Source organism: Biomphalaria glabrata, chromosome 17 (genome assembly GCF_947242115.1).
Source record: "Biomphalaria glabrata chromosome 17, xgBioGlab47.1, whole genome shotgun sequence".
NCBI classification, from domain to species: domain Eukaryota; kingdom Metazoa; phylum Mollusca; class Gastropoda; family Planorbidae; genus Biomphalaria; species Biomphalaria glabrata.
The window spans coordinates 20,401,143-20,424,683 of record NC_074727.1 but is presented as its reverse complement, the minus strand read 5'-3'; the positions used below and the strand labels follow the sequence as shown (position 1 = coordinate 20,424,683).

At 32.6% G+C, this 23,541-nt stretch overlaps 2 protein-coding genes across 3 annotated transcripts; one reads left to right on the top strand and one right to left on the bottom strand.

Annotated features, from left to right (window-relative positions):
• Window positions 1-9: 9 nt before the first annotated feature.
• On the top strand, window positions 10-16,685 carry LOC106073163 (zygotic DNA replication licensing factor mcm3-like). Its single transcript, XM_013233653.2, has 20 exons — window positions 10-343; window positions 3,200-3,312; window positions 3,435-3,557; window positions 3,820-3,905; window positions 4,020-4,150; window positions 4,571-4,729; window positions 5,393-5,472; window positions 5,576-5,684; window positions 5,860-6,047; window positions 6,995-7,092; window positions 7,722-7,930; window positions 8,257-8,346; window positions 8,526-8,610; window positions 9,012-9,138; window positions 9,967-10,120; window positions 10,530-10,670; window positions 10,911-11,008; window positions 11,195-11,274; window positions 11,397-11,490; window positions 12,552-16,685. Exons 1-20 carry the CDS (start codon window positions 275-277, stop codon window positions 12,751-12,753), a joined length of 2,436 nt encoding a protein of 811 aa, XP_013089107.2. The 5' UTR covers window positions 10-274; the 3' UTR covers window positions 12,754-16,685.
• Window positions 16,417-22,764, bottom strand: LOC106073161 (uncharacterized). Of its 2 annotated transcripts, none has more exons than XM_056015761.1 (5): window positions 22,621-22,764; window positions 20,945-21,222; window positions 20,565-20,721; window positions 20,268-20,417; window positions 16,417-17,823 (listed from the first exon to the last, which is right to left on the bottom strand). In XM_056015761.1, the coding sequence occupies exons 2-5, from the start codon at window positions 21,110-21,112 to the stop codon at window positions 17,624-17,626; spliced, it is 675 nt and encodes a 224-aa protein (XP_055871736.1). In that variant the 5' UTR covers window positions 21,113-21,222; window positions 22,621-22,764; the 3' UTR covers window positions 16,417-17,623. The 2 variants fall into 2 exon arrangements, with proteins under 2 accessions (XP_055871736.1, XP_055871737.1); XM_056015762.1 differs by having other exon boundaries at window positions 22,627-22,723.
• Between the last annotated feature and the right edge of the window lie 777 nt (window positions 22,765-23,541).

Below are 23,541 nucleotides of genomic sequence, written 5' to 3'. Positions count from 1 at the left end.
TCCCGCGAATTTTTTTTTTTGCAGCAGCGCGATGTTTCTTTATAGATCTACTCTAGATCTAGATTATATGAAAATTAAAGTTTAAATTGAATCTATCAAAGTCAATTCTAAGTCTATAGTCTCAGATTCTATTACTGATAGTAGTGATATATCTAGATTATTCTAGATCTAGTTGATAGTATCAGAGATCGCAGTTCGCTGTCAATATCTACTATCTAGTCTAGATCTATATTTTCTAGATTCTATATCAATAACAATTTAATATTTATTTATCATGGCTACTGAAATTGATCAGCGCCTACGTGAAATTCAAAGAGAATATCTTGATTTTCTGGATGATGATGTAAGACATTTTAACCTAGACTGGTCCTAGACTAAAAGTTAGATTAAAACAATTAAATGTCTTATTATAAGATTATTTGTATTAGAGATCGCTAGATAAAACTCATGATTAGATTAAGCTAGGTCAGGTGTATGGGCCACATAAAAACTTACTTTGACCTGAGGGGCCGAAGCCAAAAATCAATTGCAAAGAAGCCTACTAGTTTTATGTAAATTAGAAACAATAGATAATACAATAATATAATTAATGTCATACCTGTCCCTTACTGGCCTTACTTAGCTAAATTAGTAGTACTATTTGCTAATCATAAATTCCTAATATTACTCACTGGTACACATTGTGACATTATATATAATAATATATATCATTATTATCTTTATCCTGATGCTTGACATCCTTTCTGGGATACACGTTTATTAATGTCAGGTTGAAGCTTGTTTGTAACTGACACTTTCATCACTGATAACAAATTTTGATCAGATAATCTCGAACGGTGAGGTGTTTTTGTAGCTTTCAATATGGAAAAGAACTGCTCACGGAGATCAGTGCTTGCAAACATAGCAAGAATTCTGGCTACAAATTTTTGCAATTCAACGTACCGTTCAGGTAAATAACTGTAAAATTTTGGCACAGCCACTTATTTATAATTCACTTTCAACAAAAAATCAGACTGCTATATTCTATCAGCTCTAGTTGCACATTACCAGCAGCATTTTTAGAAGCAATTGAAAATGGAGATACAAACAACGAAAATTCTTGCTCGTATGAAACGAAGTCAAGAAAAGCATCTATTAACGATTCCAGGTGTAGTACATACTACATATTACTACATATTTACCTAATGTTGGAGCCGTATTTAATCTTTGTAGTTCCTGACACGTTGAGGAGTGAACAAGGTTTTCTCTTCATATTTAGTTTAGTTGTAATTTTGCTTGAAAGCACTTCATGATTACACGCAGTTGTGACAATGTTGTCTTTACTTTGATGCTTCAAATTCAAGTATTGCAGGTGATCAGTGAAATCAACTTCAAATGCAAAATCCTTAACCCATTCGTCACTTTGGAAATGTTCAACATTTCACCTTTCATGTTCAGAAACAAAAACAATACAATTTCCTCACCAGTGCAAAAAAATCTCTTCAATACTTTATGACAGTAGAGCCAGCGGACTTCTGTGTAGTAGGGAACACAATCAAATTCGTGTTCAATGTCATCCAGAAACATTGAAATTTGGCGACGATTTAAACCACGAGCACGAATAAAATTGAAAGCGACTGAAACCAGTCTTATGACATACATGTTAGAACTGTAATTGCTGTGTTCAGAATGCTTTTTGGTGATGCAATGAAAATGAGCAAATTTAAAATTAGTATCAGTCTCTCTTAATTTTGTAAGCAGCTTTGCATCAAAACCATTTCATTTTATGGTTGGTGCGCCATCCGTTGTTAGACTAGCTAGCTTTACCGAAGGTAAATTGTACTGCAATAGCAGTTTCTGTTATTTCTCACAACCTTCTTTGCTTGTTGTGGTGTTAAGCATAGAACAGAGCTCAAGTGTGAAGTAGCTCCTCATGTATCTCCACAATCCTGCCACATGCCCTTATGAATATAGCCAACTGTGCTACATCCATTACATCAGTTGATTCACGGAGAGGCAATGATAAGAATTCAAAATCAACTATTTTGTTCTTGAATTGTTCACGCAAGCTGACTGACTCGTCATTTATTCTATCTACCACAGTGTTCCTAGTTAACGTTATTTCTTATTTTCCAGCGTAATAGTCTAACATTATTTTGATAATTTTTTAGGTGGCCAAGCGGGCTGCATGCAAAGTGGTCGGCCCCTGAATGCCGTGTTTGACATGCCTGATCTAGATCTAGAGAAAAAAAGATAATAAAGTTAACTGAGGTTAATGATAAGGTAGACTAGATCTAGGTCTATAATATATATATAACATCGTCTAGACAGTCTATTATTAGTAGATACCTATAGCCTATCTATAGGCTCTCTAGTATAATTAGTATAAATAATACAATCAACAATGCATGATATCTTATCCTATCACTCAGTATAGCCTTCTGTAAGCAGTTTGCAGTCACCATTGCAGTGTTATTTATAAATGAAATTGAAAACCAAGTCACTCACTGTTTGTTGCCCAAAGTACCAAATTAGAAGATTGAACTAGAATAAATCTACCCACCTCTCACAACCGTGAACACCTTAAATTGTCACACATTCACCCGTTTGGGCATAACCACACAACTTGGTACCTAGGTTAGATTTTTAACATGGACTACTTACTTAGACTTAGGTCCTCCTGTGCCGTTCGGCGCATTGTGGCACTGTGCGGCAAGCTGTCCCCATAAAGATCTGTCTTTGGCAATGTCTGAAGCCTCTTCCCACCTGGTGTCCACTGTTCAGAGGTCCTCCATGAAGGCATGGTGCCAAGTGATACGAGGATGTCCCTGTTTGCGCTTTCCTCATATAGGCCTCCATGTCATTGCAACTCTTGGTACAATCAACATCATTTAATAAGTTTTTAAAATAAAATCTGGATCTTACTCTTAGGTTTTACTTGTATAAAGGCAGTCAGTCCTTTTCTCAGAAGTGAGTTCTTTTAGCTGCAAAGCAAATTTCAAAATCTTGAAAGCTCTCCAATAATGACTTTTTTATGAACCATAATGAACCCCCATTTTAAGGAGGCACAAATGACCTATTAGTTGTTTTACAAATATCTCTGTACATCTAGGCACAAATGCTTATGGAACAAAATGATCTGGGGGATGCTTTAGAAATAAAAATGTTTTGGGCATAATTATATATTTTTAATGTAATCATTGTTTTTCACTCTTACCAGAATGATCAAGGTATTTATATTCAGAAAGTGAGAGACATGGTGTCAAACAATGAAATTCGTATAAAAGTTAATGTCAATGACCTGAGGAGAAAGAACCCCAAAAGATGCTTCCAGTAGGTATTTATAGTAGGCTACTGAGGACTGTAAGAAAAAATAATAATTTCAATAAATTTGAGATTTTGTTATTGCGTTCTGCAGCTTTAATTACAAATTCTCATTTTCTAAACCATAACAGGCTTCTTAATGAATCATTCGAGGAGCTTATCTGCTTTCAGCGTGCTTTGAAAGATTTGATTTCCTCGGCTGATCCCTTGTATGGCAAACAACATGAGGAATTTTTCATTGGATTTGAAGGGAGGTAATGAATAAAAAAATTATATGAACTTCTTAGTTTTACTTCTGTTTCCATTACTTCCCTAATCATACTATGCAACATTAATTAGTTGCCTCGGCATTCATGAATGAAAAAAAAAATATTTACAAGAGTAGTTTTTTTTTTAAACTAATTTTGAAAAATGTGTTATATTTTCTAATGTTTATACCTCCCAAATTTGATGTATATGTAACTTTGTAAGACTTTATCAACTTTATAAATTATTGACTTTTTCTTCATATTACAGTTTTGGAGATAAGCACAATACACCAAGATCACTAACAAGTAAATATCTTGGAAATATGGTGTGTGTTGAAGGCATTGTCACCAAATGTGAGTTACACTTGTGGCGTTGGGCCCAAACTAAATGCTGACTTTGTATATATTAGTTTTCTATAAAAATGCCATATAAGCTTTCTTAAAAAAGATTCTTCTTTTCTTTTTCAGGTTCTTTGATTCGCCCGAAAATAGTTAGAAGTGTCCACTACTGCCCAGCCACCAAAAAGACTCTGGAAAGGCGTTACACAGATCTCACATCTCTTGAAGCGGTTCCAAGTAGTGCAGCATATCCAACTAAAGTAAATTTTTCTTTGAATTTTTTTTTAGATCTAACTTAGTTTAAAAAGCATGGTTAATAGGAACACGTACAATATTGTACTGCTTCTATTCCCTTTGTCCCTTAGAAGATAAATAATTACAATAATCTTGTCCATGAGATTATAAAGCTGTCCCTGTGATGTGATGTTTAATAGATGTGGTTGGTGTTATCACGTCAAAAATATATTTTATCATCTCTTCAGCAATAGAACTGTTTCTCTCTCATTAAGTTCTTGCTGCCATTCTTATTATGTATTTAATACATCTAAGGGAAAATATAAGTCTTTGGCTGTAACCATCAAATTGGATGTTCAATTGTATGCTTTCATGTTAAGTTTAGCTGTTACAATAACAGATACATAAAGATAACTTGTATGATTCATATACTAACAACTATAAAGGATGAAGATGGAAATTTGCTTGAGACGGAGTTTGGCCTGTCTGTGTACAAAGATCACCAGACTTTCAGTATTCAAGAAATGCCAGAGAAAGCGCCACCTGGTCAGCTACCTCGATCTGTAGATGTTATCATTGACAATGATCTTGTAGACAGTTGTAAGGTATGTATCATGTTAGAGGTATAACATCATCTTTGTCCCATTAGGAGTTTGTAGAGACATTCAAGGCAGTGTGCCTTAAGTCTTGCTTTCAAGATCATCTGCATTGTCAAAGTTTAAAAACATTTGTTAGTCAGTGCCAAGCCAACTGATTGATGGTCACATGCCCTTCAAAAGTTGAACTAAAATCTGGCTTTACTGAGTGAAATATGATTAAAACAACTGCTTTGCTGGCTTTCATTTAATATAATTTTAGTATTAGAGATTTCAGAAAAGATAGAAAGAATGAAAGATAAAACATATCAACTAGATTAGCCAGTTTCATCAAAATCTGCTTGAAGCACAGATTTTTTCATCACACCATCAGTTGTACCCCATAAAAGAAATAAGATTTCATTTCATACTTCTGTAATTTAGTCATGTAACCCATTTGGCTACCTATCAAGATAGATAAGTTCGAATCCTGACTCATGCTTTGCTTGCTGAGTACCTAAGTGCTATTCTGTGTTTTTGAAAATCAAAACATAATTTCCGACTCGTATAATGTATAGTTTATCCAGCTTTTAGATTACATTACCGAAAAAAAACTAACTTATGTGTATCTTTCTTAATTATTTTAATTAGATTATTTATCTGTTGTTTTGTCTTGATTATTTAATTTTAAAGCCTGGTGATAGAGTTCAAGTTGTGGGGATGTATAGATGCTTGCCTGCCAAAAAAAATGGTTTCACAACAGCGACATTTAGGTTTGTTTATAATGCTTTTTTTTTTTCATTCTACTTAGACCTTTTTATTTTAACTGATATTGAAATTAAATTAATACATCTTTTGCTCTATTTAACCTGACAGAACTGTCTTGATTGCCAACAATATATCCTTATTGAGCAAAGAAGTAGCTCCACTCTTTTCAGCAGATGATGTCGCTAAAATTAAAAAGTTTGCAAAAGATAAGAAACATGTAAGCTTTTTTTTTTGTTTGTTTGGTTGTAGTTGTTTTTTACAACTCACAACATATTCTTTTTTTTAACTTAACTCTTAATCTTGTAATACAAAAAAATAATTATTTATTTAGTTATATTGTGCCAGAGATTGTTTAAAACTATTTTAATACTAGCTTTGTTTGCATTGGTTAGGATGCATTCGAGTTGTTGTCTCGCTCTCTGGCGCCATCTATTCATGGACATGATTATATCAAGAAAGCTGTTCTGTGTATGTTACTGGGAGGAAATGAAAAAGTTTTGGAAAATGGAACGAGGCTAAGAGGAGACATCAATGTTTTGCTCATTGGTGATCCCTCAGTTGCCAAATCACAAATGTTGAGGTATTGAGTTCATATTAAGATTTGTTATAATTATTATATGACTAGTTTTATATTAGCGTTGGCTTATTTTAAGGCTATTAATTCAATGACAACAGAATTAACCTGTCTTCTTAAGGGACCCATGCAAAACCAGCCCCCTTGTGTCGTTTAGCTATTGACTTTCTCCAGTTTGTCACTAACAGATTCATCAGAGAAGGTTATACTTAGTCACCTACCTTGACCATGCAATGCTAATATAGCTGAAAACAAACAGCAGCGAATTCAGAATAGTTTTGCAAAGAAATATAAAAACCTCTCCCACCTTGACTTTGCAATTTTATGCTAGCAGAAAACAATGTTACCAAGCTACATTGAGTTCAGAATAGTTTTATGCAAGTCTTAATGTGATTCAGCAACTGCTTTCCTGCTGCACTAAGTTGATTTTTTGAGTGCAAGAATCTACCAAGGTGAAAACCTTTTGTCATCAGTGCATCTACAACGTTGAAATGTCCTTATACCTTAGAAACTGATCACTCTATAGGTACTTGCACTACTTTGTTTCTTCCAAACCTATACCGTAATTGACAATTATTTTTTTTACACTGATCTAATATTTAGACCAGATTCTTCATTACATTTAAGCCTTATCTGCTCAGAGTTTACTTAGATTAGTTTGGAATTATGTATGTTGTACTTATAAAGCACCTTGACTTAACATTAGATTTATTAATAGTGATATACAAGTTCAATTATTATTATATAGTACCGGTATCTAGTTAAGAACTGTTCTCAAGAATATTAAATGAGATTGTATCTATTTAGAAAAAACAAATTAAAAGAAGTTACATATTTTATTCACTACTCTGAGAGAAAGCATTGTATAAAAATGTTTTCCTACTATTGATACATGAATCTGTTGTAATGCGTTAAAAGTATCTTAATAATGTTATCTTATACTCTGTTCTCAGATATGTGCTCTTCACAGCACCCAGAGCTATACCAACAACTGGTCGTGGTTCTTCTGGTGTTGGTCTTACTGCTGCAGTCACAGTGGATCAAGAGACTGGTGAGTCAAGAATTTTTAACAAAATACAATACATATATACAATATTTTGTCAAGATGATTAACCAAGTTGTTGGAACAATTTTAAGAAAATGTGACAAAGCATCAAAGGTTTCATGTTTGTTAAGTTTCAGATATCATGCTTAATAGTTTATTTAAATAATTATAAAAAAAAAAAGCTACCCTATAAAAATGTTAAATTTTCACTTTCAAGCAGTCTTTTTACTTGGGTATTTTGTTGTCTGATTTTTTTAAGTTTCTCAGAATTATATTTCAAGGGATTCTGTCATTCATTAAGACATTTTTTTTTTTACTAAAAATGTAAATATTTTTACTAACAAATAAATTTGTTAATAAGCTCTTATTTTTTACTCTATCTGGATACTAATTGAACATTTTAATAAATTTATGTTGATTTGTTGCATTTGTTGCATTTACCAGTATCAAGCAGATAGTGTTTGTAAAGTCCAACTAACATTAAGAAGTGTTCAAATTGTATTTTAAGATTTAAAATGAGTTGGTAAATAAAGATAGAAAATAATGGAGGATAGACTGTGTCTTCTAAAAAGCTAGCTACATTTTAAATTCATTTTAAAAAAGTATGCTTTTAACACAGCTGTGACACTTTTCAGGTGACAAACGTCTTGAAGCTGGTGCCATGGTGTTGGCAGATCGTGGTGTTGTGTGTATAGATGAGTTTGACAAGATGTCTGACATTGACCGCACTGCCATTCATGAAGTTATGGAGCAAGGTCGTGTGACTATTGCCAAAGCTGGTATCCATGCCAAGCTGAATGCCAGATGCAGTGTATTAGCTGCAGCTAATCCAGTTTATGGAAGAGTAAGATGTTTTACATTTAATTTTAAATGGAAAATTTCTTTAAGGAAAATAAAATAAAGCAAGACTATTAGTTTCTAGAAAATAAAAATTTTAAAATAGTCAAAACTTTCATTAAAATTTTAATTATTGAAATGAACAAACTCAAACTATAATACTTTAAAAAAAAAAAACTTAATGTCAATTAGACATTTCTTTTTATATTTTCCATATGCACTGCTACATAAATTTATTACATTTGTAAAAATTCACCACTTTGTTGGTTTTTTTTTAACTTTAATGGAATAAAATATATTCATACTTGTTATCATTTCTTTTCTTTAAATTAGTATGACCAATTCAAGACCCCAATGGAAAACATAGGATTACAAGACTCTCTATTGTCTCGTTTTGATTTACTGTTCATTGTACTTGACAAGGTAATTATTTCAAAAAAAAAAAAGAAAAATTTTTTTTTTCAGTTCTTGTTGTAATCATTACTTACAATTTGATTACATATATTTGTTTAAACAAATTTTATTTCTATGACAAATTTTTTCAATCAGTCCTGGTTTTTGTAATGTATTTATGTTTATTTTGTTTATTGCATTTGATATAGATGGACCCAGATTCTGACAGGCAGATTGCTGAACATGTTCTGAGGATGCACAGATTTAGAGTGGCTGGAGAACAAGATGGAGATGGTAGGTGTATTTTATATACATATATAAATTATCTTTTATCAGTCATATGTTGTGGGTTTCCATTGTATTCAAAGAAAATGGCTAAACTTTTGTGTAATAATGTTTTTAAATTATGAGGCTGGGTGATAAGAGGCAATTGCTTTTTCCATAATACATTAAGATAAGAAAAGTATTGGTCAAAACTAATGGAAATTCAGTTTCACTACTATGTCCACCTCAGCATTACTACTTTAACAATAACAAAATATATATTTATTTTAATCATAATCTTCCTTTTTTTTTCTGTGTGAAGTGGTTACAGTTTTCATTTGTTTCTGTTTTTCTGCTTCAATGGTTGAATCTTCATATGGTGGTGTTAAGTTATATATTATATCAACTTTTAAAATTGTTCTTATTTCTAGTACTACCCATGGGAAACTCAGCTTTCATGTTGGCCACCCAAGATCCTGATGCTGACACTCAAGAACTTCAAGAGACTCCAATATATGAAAAAAGAGATACATTCTTACATGGGCCAGGAAAGAAAGGGTGAGATAAATTTACAAATGTCAATAAAAAAAAAAGTTTCTTTCTGGTTAGAAAATTATATAGCTTATTGTATATTACTAGTATATGTAAAGATTTGTTTTGGAGAGCAGTGTTATCTCTTGAATTATGTGATATGCTAGTTTGGAAGTGCTTCTATTTGAACACACGGAAGAAACAGTGTAGAAGATATTTTCCTTGAGATTAATGCCTTCAAGCTCAGTTTAATAAAACAAGTAATCCAGCAATGAACAAATTTACATAAAACAAATCATTTGTACAATTAGTATAATAACTTAACTGACATATAATATATATTGTTGAATAAATAAAGCAGAATGAAGATATTGATGATCAATAATTATCCATTAATTTTTCACGACCACGGAATAAGGGCCTTGATAGTTTTACTTCTCTTATATAGTCTTGTACATAGACTTTTCTGGATCATTTAGATAATTAATAGTTTTTTCTTCAACTCTCTTCAAAGCTCATCTGTTTCTATAATCACTTGTCAATGAGCTTAACAACCAACCTCCTTTACTTTCTCCAACTAATGTTAGGGTGAACTCAGGGTTGTCCTAAAACAAATCCTTCTTCCCCAACATTTGAACTTGATTTCTTGGTTCAGAAGTCTGGGACTTTATCACCTGGCCACCATGCCCATTAAGTATTATAGCTATGGTGTTTTTTTGCCTTTTCTCAAATATAGTAGAATTATTGTTATAAATAAACTAAAACACGCTTAGATGTGACTTTTCTTTTGATAAATTATGGCATCAAGTATAACTCATTTTATATTGTCTCAAAGAATTTTGTTGTTATTTTCAGAGAGAAAATTGTCAGCATGCAGTTCATGAGAAAGTATATCCATATTGCTAAAGGCATGAAACCCATCCTTACAAGGGCTGCTTCTGACTATATTGCTGAAGAATATGCAAAATTAAGAAATCAAGATAACTTAACACAGGACAATATTGCAAGGGTAAGACCCTTACCTATATATATCTCAAGAGAACATTATATTTATCAATTTATTTTAAGTGATGTTACTTTTCTGTTAAATAACAATTTAGGGATTGTTAATTAATTGAGTAATATAGCTGAGAATAAGGAAAGTCTTTATGAGAGGCCTTTTCTTTTTACATCACAAGGTACACTGTCCCACTAATGTGCAAATATACAATTACTTAATAATAATTTATAGGATTTAGTCCAGCAAGAATGATTTTAAAATTTATAAAATAGAAAATTCTTTAAAAAAAAATATTTTTTTTAATCTTCAAACTGCTGTCATTACTGTCCGAAGTTATCCAAAGCTCAGTCTGTTAATTATTGCATTCCTCATTAACACTTCTTTAGCACTTGATTATTAAATTTTTTTCTTCTTTTAGACTCAACCAGTCACTGCTCGAGCTCTTGAAACAATCATTCGTCTGTCCACTGCCCATGCTAAAGCAAGATTAAGTAAGCATGTTGAAATGCAAGATGCCCAAGCTGCGGTTGAGCTGGTGGAATTTGCTTATTTCAAAAAGGTCAGTTTTCCAAAAGTGACCTTTTCAACTTTGTTGATGTTTGTTAGATTTTTTTAATTAGTAAGTAGTTGTAAATTGTGTTAGAACTAAAAGGACTTATATACGAAATAAAAGCTTGTAATTATATGAAGTGATAATGCTTCCAATACAAATTTTAGATTGTCAATGTTCATTTAACCTTTTTTAAAAAACAATAGGCTATTGAAATTCAATATTACTTTTTCAATCTTTTCTTTCTAGGTTTTAGAAAAAGAAAAGAAATCTCGTCGCCGAATGCACAAAGGTAGTGATGACAGTGAAGATGAAGAGGATGAAGAAGACAGCCCTGCTCCTAAAAAGTAATTATTATTAGCTATGTCTGTCTTTGATCATTTATTTCAATCACATGAATGTTAAAAGAATATAACATTGTGACTAATCTGTAAACGTTTGATAGTGTTTTAATGATATTTAAAATAAAAAAGTATGAATTTATCACACTCCTTCAGGATTTGTTGTTTCATGATTTATTGTTTCTAATTTAGGAAACGAACCTCAAGGTCACAGGGTAAAGATGGAGATGAAAGTGATCCGTATGACTTTGAGGAAAGTGTGGAAGAACCAGGTAGCTTTATTGTCATTGACAGAAATTACAGTATTTAAGCTCTGGTTTGGCTGAGATCAGCCAATGTTGTTATGTTTTTAATGATTATTTTTAATTAAAATGTACTTGATCTTTATGTTCAGATACAGCTACAGTCATTGAAGAACAAAAGAAGAGAAGATTATCTGGCTCTGCCCCCTCTACTCCTGCAGCACCCACACAGATAACAGAAGAGAGGTGAGCAGTAATTGAACTCATTTTTAAGTGGATTAGTCTAGCTTATATCAAGTCTGGTCAAAATCTTGTTCATGCCATTTTTCTCACCTCCCATTCTCTGATGAAGTTGACACTTTTCACACTTTTTCATTGTCAATTACAGAATTTGAATCAATCAAAAAATTAATCAATTAGCCATGATTAATTAATTCTGTTTTGTATGGAAAATGTAATAAACTTGCAACCTGTGGCAATAATCACAATAATGTCAAGAATTAGGTCATTCCAAATTTAACTAACAATAAATTGATAAATCCATATTTTATTGCAAAGCATTTAAGCCTCTCATTGTTAAAGCATGAGTTGGAATTCAGACTTGAGCAAATTTTTGTTTTTTTTAAATTGCTTATGGAAAAGCAGCACAGAAACCTTCTACCAGATGATTCAAAATAATTAATGCAATTTCACTCAGTATAATCACGTTTTATATTTATATATATAATTTAGATAACCAAAAAAGAAGTCATGGCATACAATACACTCATTTTTTCCCCCTCCCCCTATTACTGAAGAAATGGGGTGACTATGCCACTGCTTGGCTACCTATCAAGTACCCCCTATTGGATCATAGCGCACTAAATATGCTTATAGAATGAAGTATTTGCTGCACAAAAGCAATTCAAAAAGAAGATGCAATCAATCCAATTCTTTCTAATGCTAGTTGAATTTTAAAGCACATTCATAACCTATCTACTCCAAGGTGTTGCTGTATCAATTCAAAGTTGCTGTAATGCTTCATAACTAATTATATTACTGAAAGTTTGTGCATGGTTTACAATAGCATCTATACAGTTGAGTAGATATGAAACAGAGACCTTAAAGCTACCTGCACTGTTTTCATAAGAAATTTAATATAATTTGACACTTTTTTTTAAATCTATTTTTTTTTTCTTTGTGCTATTTTTTATCTTAGAAATTATTTTGTTGTTTTGATCTCTCTCTCTCTCTCTCTCTCTCTCTATATATATATATATATATATATATATACATGTCTGTAATTAACTTGATATGCTTTGTTTCAGATTAAAAGTGTTTAAGTCATCTTTGAATCAGCTTTTCAAGAAGTCCCAGACACAGTCTATTAATCTGGACTTGGTTAAAGAACATATGGCTTCTCAGCACAAGGACACACCTTATACAGAGAGTGAAATTTTGGGTGCTATAGACAAAATGATGGATGAAAATCAGGTTATGCTATCTGACAATGTTGTATTTTTGATCTAAGAAATTGAGAATGTTCTGTTTAGTTATGATCTTAAAAAAAAAAATCAATGCTATATTTTGAATTTTTAATATTGTGATTAAAATGTATTTCAGTAATGTATTTTTTCATCAATTTGATACATTCAACTATTGTTTTGTATGTTTGTGTAAGTCTTGAAATATGATACTTCCATTTCAAATGCTTAATACCTTAGATTAAATATAAATTATTGAAAAAAAAACCAACTCAAAATGTAAAATTATTTAGTAAATGTAGAAAATAACTTTGTTCGAATACTTTTTTTTTTAAATGAAGAAAAGATTTTTTTGTATGCATGATTAATAATTAATTTGACTACTAAAAAGATCAGAACATTTCCTAATATTTTGCTGCCTCTGTGGGTTTGTGAAATGGCCTGAGCATATTAGTTCTTAACCAGATGTCTTAGGCCCACCAGATTGGGCGGAACCTCCAAAAATATTTTCCCCATCTTAAAATCTAGCCTATCTTACATAAAGGGTTGGAGAAGGGATCACCTTCATCTATCCCTTAGTCTGTTGGGGCACCACACAAGATTTTTTTTACCATCTTTCTCCATTGCTCTCAGTCTTTGTTTTTAGATACAATTTCCATTCTTTTATGTTGTCTTTCCAATGCGTTCTTTTGTCTGCCTTTTTCTTCTTTTTCACGGTGCTGTTTCCCAAAGAAAGGTCTTTTAGAGCCCTGAGGACCTTGTTGTATGGCCATAGCGTTTAAGTTTGCTCTTTTTTACAGTAGTTAGCAGGTCATTGTGAAGACCAATTGCTGTATTGATCCTGTTTATAATCTCTTCATTTGTGAAATGATACCTAGGATCTTTCTGTCATCATCTTTCCTTTTGAGTTCCTCTTGGAACATAGGCCTCAGTAAAAACATGCCACTCTCCACAGTCTCTTGCTAGTCTTTTAATGTTTTCCCAGCTCTTTCTTGTCCTCTCTGCTTCATCTAATACATTGCGTTTCCACATTCTTTTTGGTCTTCCTATGCGTCTTTTTGCCCTGGGGGTTCCTGTAAGGCCTGTCTACTCTGTTGTTGGTATCTTTTCTAAGGGTGTGATCAATCCATGTCAACTTTTGCTCTAAGATCTGCATCTCTATATTTCTCTGTCCACCCATCTCCCACAGTTTGGTGTTTTCTATGTTGTCAAACCAGTGTATTTTCAAGACATATTTGATGATGGTCTGTACTTTTGTTGTTGCTTCAGTTGTTCTCCATGTTTCAGAACCATACAGTAGGACTGCCTTTTTTTTTTTTTTTTTTTTTTTTTTTTTTTTTTTTTAAGATTCTTATTTTAGTCTTGTTAGAGATGTAGGGAGATTTCCACATTGGTTTTTATGTGTGTGAATGTCTGATGTGACATTTAATGACTTCATCTGTACTGCAGCGTCTGTTTCATTGTTTGGATCCTCCACTCTTGGTCTGCAATCAGCTTCCAAAATTCGCAAGCATATAAGAATGTGGTCATGACCAGAGAGCACATCCGTCTGATTTGGCGTTGAGGGCTATGCCTTTGTCTTTCCATTTTTAATTTTTCCTTTGTTTGACCTGTTATACAAGAAAGAGACAGATCGCTGATCTGTAACAAGTGTGAACGCTTTACCAACTAAGAAATGTTTCCATTTCCTCAGCGACTCAACAATGGCATATGCTTCTTTCTCAACTGAAGAATGTTTTCTTTCACATTTTGTTAATGAGCGAGAGAAGAAAGCAATGGGCCGGACATCTTGGTTGAGGGTAGCTGCAATGGCTATATCAGAAGCATCCGTCTCAACGGTTAAAGGGCGATTCGGATCAATAGTATATACGGCGGCTTTTTCAAGCTCATTTTTCAAACTTTCAAATGTTCTTTTGACTTCTTCGGAAATTGTTGATTTCTTGTTAACAGGCTTATTTTTGTTGAGAAGTTAGGTATCCACTGTGAGTAGTAAGCCAGAAGACCCACTACTCGTTTCTGTTCACGCATGTTCACTGGTATGGATAATTCCCTTAGAGCGCGAAATCTTTCAGGATCCGGCTTAAGTTGTCCTTTGGAAATCTCGTATCCTAACAGTCTCACTTTAGCAGTGCTAATTTCACCTTTTGTTTCATTAAGAGTGATTCCATACTTTTGAGCACTATCAAGAAATCGCTGTAGGTTTCGGTCGTGTGATTCAGAGTCCATACCGCAGATGGTCACATTGTCCACATAAGCAAAAGTGTCAGTGAGTCGTTCGTCTTCGATGATTTTGTCAATCGTACGCTGAAAACAGGCGACTCCATTCGTAACGCCAAACGGAATCCGACAGAATTGATACAGTTTTCCCACATGCTTCGAAGGCTGTGAACAGCCTTTCCTCTTCTTTTATAGGAATCTGATGGTATGCACTTTTCATGCCTTTGTCTTTCCAGAGTGTTTTGAGTTTTTCAAGTGTTGCTATGGACTGTGCAGTTCTGGCCAGTAGCATCTGAGATGATAGCTCCATGGTATTGAAAAGTACTGATGCTTGTCAGCATTTCGCCTCCAATACTGATATCCCTTTTAAAGCCCTGTTATTGGTCATAATTTTTTTTTTGGTATTAATTTGCATGACTATGGAAGTCTATGTGCATCACTATGTTATCTGCAAAGCACATGTTAACAGTAATTCTTCCTCCTATGCTTACAGTACCTTTGTAGCCCTCCAGAGCATCTTCCATTATCCTTCATTATTATTATTGAAAAGAGTATAAACCAGACCCCAATGTTGTTGAAGTACACTGCACTAGTGAGTACCCCATACCATACTCTGGAAAGCTTTCTTGAAATCAATAAAGACATGAAAAAGATTATGTTAGTGTTAAAAGTACTTCTAGCAGAGAAGAGATAGTTGGGAAGAAATGAGTTGTTGTTTTTTTTTCACTAAATAAGAAAAATAATTGATAAGATTTTTTTTTTTTTCAAGTTTGATGTGTTTTTTTACTTGAAGCACTTGTAAAAGCATTAAAAAAAAATAAGATGTTTACAAATCTTTCATGCATTTTTTTTGTAATAGTTGTAAATACTTATGTATTATATTTCGTTAGTAAACTTCAATGTATTATAATAAAGTAGATAGAGTAAGCAGGTATTATATTTAGTACTGGTATTATATTTAGTACTGGTACATTAGTTTCCCAGTCAACTTGTTCCATGTGCTAATAGTTCTAGGGAAGATAGAGCACTTATAAGAATTTGTCCTAGCCTACAGACAATTACTATGGTTAGTGGGAAGCGTGGTCGAGAGGCTAAGTGCGCTTGAACTTGGCTTGTCTTGGCTACCTAGAAGGGGGCTCGAGGTCCGACACCTGACTCGGGCAGAGTTGCGTTTACTGAGTGCCTAAAGGCAGCTCCTAGATACTCCCTCCCCCCCCACTGGTCCACAAATGAGATTGGACCAAAGCGCTCTGAGCATGCTATAAGCATGAAAGTAGCTATATAAAATCTACAATAAATGGAGTGGTGTATTTAGACTTGAAAAGGCCCTAAGCATTTGAGATTTAAAGTCCTGCTAAATATTTCATGGGGGGCCCTATGCTATAGATGTGTTGCCAATAGGGGAATCTGGTCCAGGGTTTTCTTGTTTTCCATAAAATTTGATTTATCTAACAATATCTTAGAACTAATGCTTTAATGTACTAGAAACAAATTTTGCTCACAGAAATATGTACATTTTTATTTTGAATGCTTGATTATATATAATGAATGACAAAAGTATAATTACAATTTATCCTTTTATTTAGTTAACATAACAAGGCGGAGGGGGGGGGGGGTGTTAAAAAAAGGATCTATAAATATGTTCGTGGAGTCTATTGTTTGTCACCCTCCCCTTTTTTTTTCTTGCTTCTATATATTGGTCTAAACAACAAGGATGCTAATTTTGTACAAAGAATGATAGAGCATTATAAAAAAAAAACTGTACAAAATATATACAATAAAAATACAAACACTCTTTGCATAAGTGCTATATCTAGAAAAAGTTTTTGAAACAAATGTAAATTACTATTTGTCCTTAATATTAGTATTTTTTTGCACACTTGTAAACAGAATAATGACAAAATGTCAGCTAACAGTGCCTTTATATGTCGATACAAAAAAAAAATTGGTGTCACAATTTTCACAATTATATAGAATGAAAAAAAAAAAAGATTATCATACAAAGATATATATATGAGTAATAGAATAAATTCCAAAATTAAATGGCACAACCAAGTCTAAAACCAAGATACCATTTCATTATGCTTTTTGGAATCAACCTGATACATTTCTGAGAAAACTTTCCAAAAATATCCAATATACATACATCTTAAACACAATTAGGTCAGTACAAATTGCTCTTCACTATAATTTGCTTTCCTTGATGCAGTATTAGTACAACTATAATGCAATTATGCTGCCAAATTATTTAAATTCATACATAAAAAAGGTATTGTCAATAAAATGTAGTAACTACAAAAACAGTTTACATGTTCAGCAGTTGGTCATTATCTTCATATAAAAAATGTATTTTTAAAAGAAAAATAAGATTTTTGAAGAGAAAAAAAGTTAAAAGGAAATTATGAATGTTTTGATTTAAAAAATAAAAAACACAAAACTTTATTTGTTAGAAAAAACACTCTCTAAACAAGTTTGCTTTGATTACAAACAAAAGTCAGATGTAAATAGAAAAAAAAAAAGAATCTTAATCTGTAACAATAGTAAAATGGAATGAGATAAATGTTGAGCCTTCAACTAGGTCATTTTAGAGTAACAGAAAAGTTGTAAGTCTAAATTACAACTTTTTTTCTTTTTTTTTTTTAGAATTTAAAAAGATTTTTCCTTCAATATAATAGTAATATTACCACCATAGTACTGGATTATTTATTCTTTGTAAAATCCATAATTTCAAGGATAAATGCACACAAAGAAACAAAAGATGCAATAATTTCAAAGGCAAAGCTAAAATGAAACTCAAAAGGATCATCATCATGGTCTTCATCTAAATATGGAATGGGAAATCTATAACGTCCAGGATGGCCAGCAGCAAACACTATCACCATTGTAAGGGGCAACAGAGCTGTAGTAAAGAAAGTGTAAGTGTTTTTACTAACAAAAATATTTTTAAGTACAAATATGTTTATGATTAAGTTTATAATTTTAGTAAGAGTATAAAAAAAAAAAGGAAAACAATTTCTTATCACTAAGGCAGTACAGTTGACCAATTTGAATTAGAGCTTTTGACAAAAGGTATGGCTAGCTCACACATAAAAATTATTATGAATGTAATTTCCTGCTAAGTTAAAAGTAACCTGGTTAGTAAATTTTTATACACAAAGCTAACAAAATTGTTACATTTTTTATGGGGGTGTGGGGTATTTCTTGAAAACTGAATTGAGTACAATGTCAGTTCAAAATGCAAAAATTAGCATTCATTCAGCCTCATGCAGAGCTGAAATCTGCCTTTCAAAGCCTGTAGGCAACATATGAGGGTGTGTGCACTTTTCATGTCCAAATCCTATACTCTTAAGCAAGCAAGCAATTCTTGTATATATATTTATATATATATATAAATTTTATTTCGAAAACGGCTCTAACAATTTTCTTTAAAATTGCAAGGTACGTGCATATTAATGAGAAAAAAATTCTCAACTCATTGGCCACATTGGGAAAACTCGAGGTTGACCGTTATATCGGTTTGAAAATGTCTCATTATCGAAAAATTAATTTTGGCTAGAATGTTTTATGAATGAAAATTTTCCGTGACGTGAACGGGAAAAACGCTGCATATGTCACTAGGCTTACTGCATTACACTAAAATATTTCTTTGCAAACAAGAACGAGTTTTAAAGAATCAATAGACCTAATTAAACATTTGCTCATCATCTTACTGTAGATTGATTTATTATTTGAACTATGAAAGAGAAGTAATGAAATTAAATGTGCCGATGTATGATTAGTTATTGTGTTTTGAAGGCTTTATAAATTGATAACACTTGAATTGCCTAGAGCGGTGTAGATACCTTGTACTTTGTTGTTTATTTTGCTGTTGACCTTCAGCTGTTCTATTTCAGCTAAAACAAGTAGGCGCCTAAGCTGGTCTTTTAAGCGTTTCGTTATTACATTGTCCACTTTTTTAGCTCAGCAAAAAAAGACTGCCTTTGGCATGCGTTCGTCTGAGATTTGTTTTCCATATAGGATACCGCTCTGTCCAGCATAACTGACGGACTTAAAGAATTACCTCTATTCAAAGGCCCCGGATACACAATTGAGACCAAAGAAAATCTGCTGCCGAGAACAGAGGCGGACGTAAAAAGAAAATCTTAATCGACCACCGGTCGATAATGGTTATGCTTGCCCTGGATGTGGCAAAATATTTAGGTCACAGCTGGGGCTGCGTAGCCACGGGAAACACTGCAATCGCCATTAATCTTCGGAATCGAATACAAGCTTTATTATTTATTTTTTTTTGCTGGTGAATTATTACCATGTGTTCGTGCTTTGTGTCTACTGTCCCGTACCAAAACAAAGGAAATGGTCATAACACAGCTTCTCTACGCCTTACTTGCTCACACTAAACATGATATCTAGCCAGCGGCCAACGAGTTTGCATACGCTGCAGCCTCTTTTTATTTAACTATAAACCTCGGTAAAAAGCTTGGGGTTAGGGCTTGGAGATGGAAGGCCCAGGTGAGATCTGAATAGAGGGATGTGTAAAAGCAGGCCATATCCCTCCACGGGCTGTAGCACCACTGGGATGGATGGATGGCAAAAGCCGGTATGAACTTCTTATAGTCCAACAGTCAGGCTGAGCAGGGCACGTATCCCGTATGGGTAACGAGCATATTGTTTGGCGTAACAGAGGTGCCCCACGGAAACGTTTCTTTAGAAAACTAATGCAATGATTTAAGTCTATTAAGAAAAAAATGTGCCATTTTACTTTGTCACAAAGTGCCTGTTTGCGTCACTTGATGTTTCGTACTAAAGACATAATGAATATACTAATTCCATAATTAAATGTCTGAACGTAACCATCTAAGAAGTTACACTGCAAAGACTTTCTTCTAAGCCAGTAATAGTAGACCTACAATAGTTTTACGCAAAAGATGTAAAACTATAAGACGTACGTGAGCTGTGGTTTGTCTAGACTATAGAAGGACTTAAGATACTTTATATTTAATTGCCATGTACAATTACATTTAGAACAGAACATTAAAGCAACTCTTCAGATTAGTAGTCTTTATCTGATAGTTCATTTTCGTAATTACAAAAATATTTCCAAAATGACTTACGAAATTATTTAACCGAGCGAGGCTCGGTCACCTGATATTAAAGTATTGTGACCAACCTAAGGAAGAGTTATAGTGGAATTCTAATGAACTGTTAAATGATGGAATTCTAATGAACTGTTTAAAGTTGGAATTACTTTACTTAACAGAGAAAATGCCACATTCAAACTGAACAGTTTAAAATTTAAACAATGAAAGTCATATCAAAATTTATATTAAAAAAAAATACTAATACCTGTAGCCAACGTTAGGGCAAAGTTAAACCACAACAATCCTTTGTACATTGTCCCTTTAGGATGCATAGTGTAAAATACATTGAGAAGGACAGCAGGCAAAAATATGACTATAGACATAAGCCCCATCGCCTGCACAGCATCATACCAAACTTGAATTTAAAAAAAAAAAAAAGACAAAATAGAATGTATAATTAAATTTTGCTGTTGAGTTATCTTTCTTAGCTTAAGAGTAAAGTGTGACTTTTTAAACAAGAAAAGAATGTATTACATAGTAAAAGTAAATGTACAAGACTCACCTGGAACTCCAGGTCTACTACTAAAGTAATCATAAGCACCACAGATCCATTTATTCTCCATCTCTTCTCTTTGACATGTCATCCAAACCCCTTCGTGCCATGACATCTTAGAACGTCTCCAGCCTGCAGCCCAGTAGGGTGCCGCAATAGCTATAAGCTGCAATAAACAATTTTTTTAAAAAGCACTTAACAAATAAAAAATTAATAAAATCTATCCAGGTGCCATTTTTTTTTTACATTTGTAACTGAAAAAAAATTTTCATCTCAATTAATTAAATTGTCACCTTGAAATATTCTTATGGTTTATATTATGTATATAAAAAGGATATTAATGAGAAATAGAATTTGAATTTAAAGATCATGCTTTTTATTGTCAATACCTGTAAAAGGCCACTGAAAAATAACAGAAATGAAGATAACTTGAGAAACAAGCTACCATTTCCACAGGAAAAACTCAGCTTGGTTTCCTCGTCATTAAATGCATAGGATCTCTGAGCTTTCGGGAGTTTAGGGTCCACTGCATAACCTCTTGGATTGCTAGAGGCCATTGTAAAAAAAAACAGCACCAAAAAAAAAAAAACTTTTAAAATGTACTTTCAAACTTGCATGTGCTCTTGCTTGTGCCCGAAAGTAGTTCTAATACAAAATTGTAGTGATCCTGTTTGAAAAAAAAATTCAAAGAATAGGAAAATAAATTTTGATCATTATGTTAAATTAGAGAAAAATTTGATAATACGTAAGCCAACTACTTAAATGATAATCTCTACTGACACTTTTACTTGAATAAGTTGGTGGTGATTATTCAAGAGTTGGTAGAATCTACATTCTGGTATAAATCTTTACATGATACATCTAAATAATCTATATAGTGATTGTTTTTTTTCAATTTTGGTCTACTCTAGTCATAGTGACACATTTCCTATCAACTTACTTGACTAATGACTGGTCTAGTCACTAGTGTTACAAATACAGAAATAGATCTAGAACTTGTCCTTTGTGGTGAAATTCTCAACTTAAGTTTTAAAATTTGGATTTTGAAGATACTAGTGCTAATACAATCTAGATGATGCTATTAGAACTAGATTCTAGAAAACTAAGTCTACTTTTTTTTCTATGATCTATCTAGCTGCCTGGCCATCGAGTATGAATATGTGCGCTGGTCTGTAGTTCAGTCATCTCGATGGTCCAGCATTGATACCCAGCCATCCTACAAGAAGTTTGGACTAGGAACTAGATTATCTGAAGGAACATCCAAAACATCAAAAAGTAAAACAAACAACAGTCAACAGAAGTTCTCTCATGTATTCATGTTTGATTTTATACATTTAGATATATAATCTCTCTATATATGGCTATATTATATATATATATAATAGATCTATACTAATCAGTGATCTAGAATCACAATAATGTGACAATATATTAAATAATAGATCTCTAATCAAGATCTAAAATCTAGATCTAGTACTAGTCTACAAACTACTATTACTTGACTCTTTCTAGAATTCAATCCAGATTTAGAGTAATTGACACCAATTATAATCTAAGACTAAGTAACTTTAGTAACTTTAAATTTAATTTTTAAACGAGTTGTTTTTAATGTAGATTTAGTAAGTCAATTAAGTTGAATAAGACTAGAATCTAGCATTAGGTTAGCTAAGTTCTAAAGGCTCAGTTCTATTAGAGCTGACATTGACATGGATTTGACATGGATTATCATTATGGATTGGATAGTCCTAAGTAGTCTAAGACTAAGTCAACTAATAAGTCCAGGTGAGGATAGTATACTTAGTATACTAGTAGTAGTAGTAGTATAGTCAATTATAGTGATAATAGTCATTATTATCATTATGATTATTTAAAAATAATATTTTATTTTATTTATATAAATATAATGTATAGATCTAGAATCTAGATCTAAAATCTAATAAATTAATAAATAAATTTTAATAATCTAGATCTACTAAATCTAGACTTAGATTAGTTCTAAATCTAGGTGTCTAAATATTTCTAAACTAAAAATCAAGAAAGGCTAAAACTATACAAGACAACTTACCTTTACCTAAACTAGAGTATAAATCTACCATTGAATTGAAGAAAACATGTAAAGTCGGCCATTAATTCAAGCGTCGTTTCCTGATTCATACCTGCGATTTACCTGTATTTTTTTATTCCCAGTTATGGTATCGATTACATTTGAAAAGTTGTTGTTATTATAATAAAAAAATGATTCTTTTACTTACTCTTTAATATTATATCAAAATGATGATACAAAAATTATTTCATGATTTTATTAGACCTGTTTATTAAAAGAAAATGTGAATTACAATGAAAACGTCATTGTGTTCGATTACTAATTCATATAAAATCGTGTTCGACTATTACTACAGGTAGGAAAATCCCTTACCTATGAAATTATAAACTAAACAAACAAAAATCTTGCACAGTACGGGGTGGAGATTAAAAAAAAAAGGTTTATTAGTTATGTAGTTTTTATTAGATTCGGATTTTCGTATGATGAATCGATTTATGTTGGATTAATTTTGCATACTGACGTAATTTACAGTATTGGAAAGGTATTTCTAACATATTGTCAGTAATGTGCAAAAAAACACGAAGATGTAGCGAAAAAAGCGCATGCACACACACTTAGAACTAGATTGCTAGAGACACAAAATTATTGTCTTTATCCTATAAATTACAGACGTTCCTTCAAAAGGGACGATAATTACGTATCGTATTGCTAATCTAATTGGGCATGTTAATTAAAGACTTAAACGCTGCTAAGTCACTGGTTGATTGGGATAACCCGTTCCATGTTCTAATGACACAAGGCATGGGCGTAGCCAGGGGGGGGGGGGTTCTTGGGGTTCAAACCCCCCCCCCGAAATGAAATCCCCCCTTGGGGGGGGGGGGGAGTCGGAATTTAGTGACTGATTTTTTTGCTTTGATTTTGTTTATTTTAGGTGAGATTTTA

Bases quoted from the DNA above. Each gene is read 5' to 3' on its own strand.
- LOC106073163 (XM_013233653.2), top strand. From the start codon at position 275: ATGGCTACTGAAATTGATCAGCGCCTACGTGAAATTCAAAGAGAATAT. The intron at 7,093-7,721 runs GTGAGTCAAGAA...GACACTTTTCAG, and splicing joins CACAGTGGATCAAGAGACTG to GTGACAAACGTCTTGAAGCT. The intron at 9,139-9,966 runs GTGAGATAAATT...TGTTATTTTCAG, and splicing joins CATGGGCCAGGAAAGAAAGG to AGAGAAAATTGTCAGCATGC.
- LOC106073161 (XM_056015761.1), bottom strand. From the start codon at position 21,112: ATGGCCTCTAGCAATCCAAGAGGTTATGCAGTGGACCCTAAACTCCCG. The intron at 20,722-20,944 runs GTATTGACAATA...TGTTTATTGCAG, and splicing joins TTTTCAGTGGCCTTTTACAG to CTTATAGCTATTGCGGCACC. The intron at 17,824-20,267 runs GTATTAGTATTT...TCTTTACTACAG, and splicing joins TGCCCTAACGTTGGCTACAG to CTCTGTTGCCCCTTACAATG.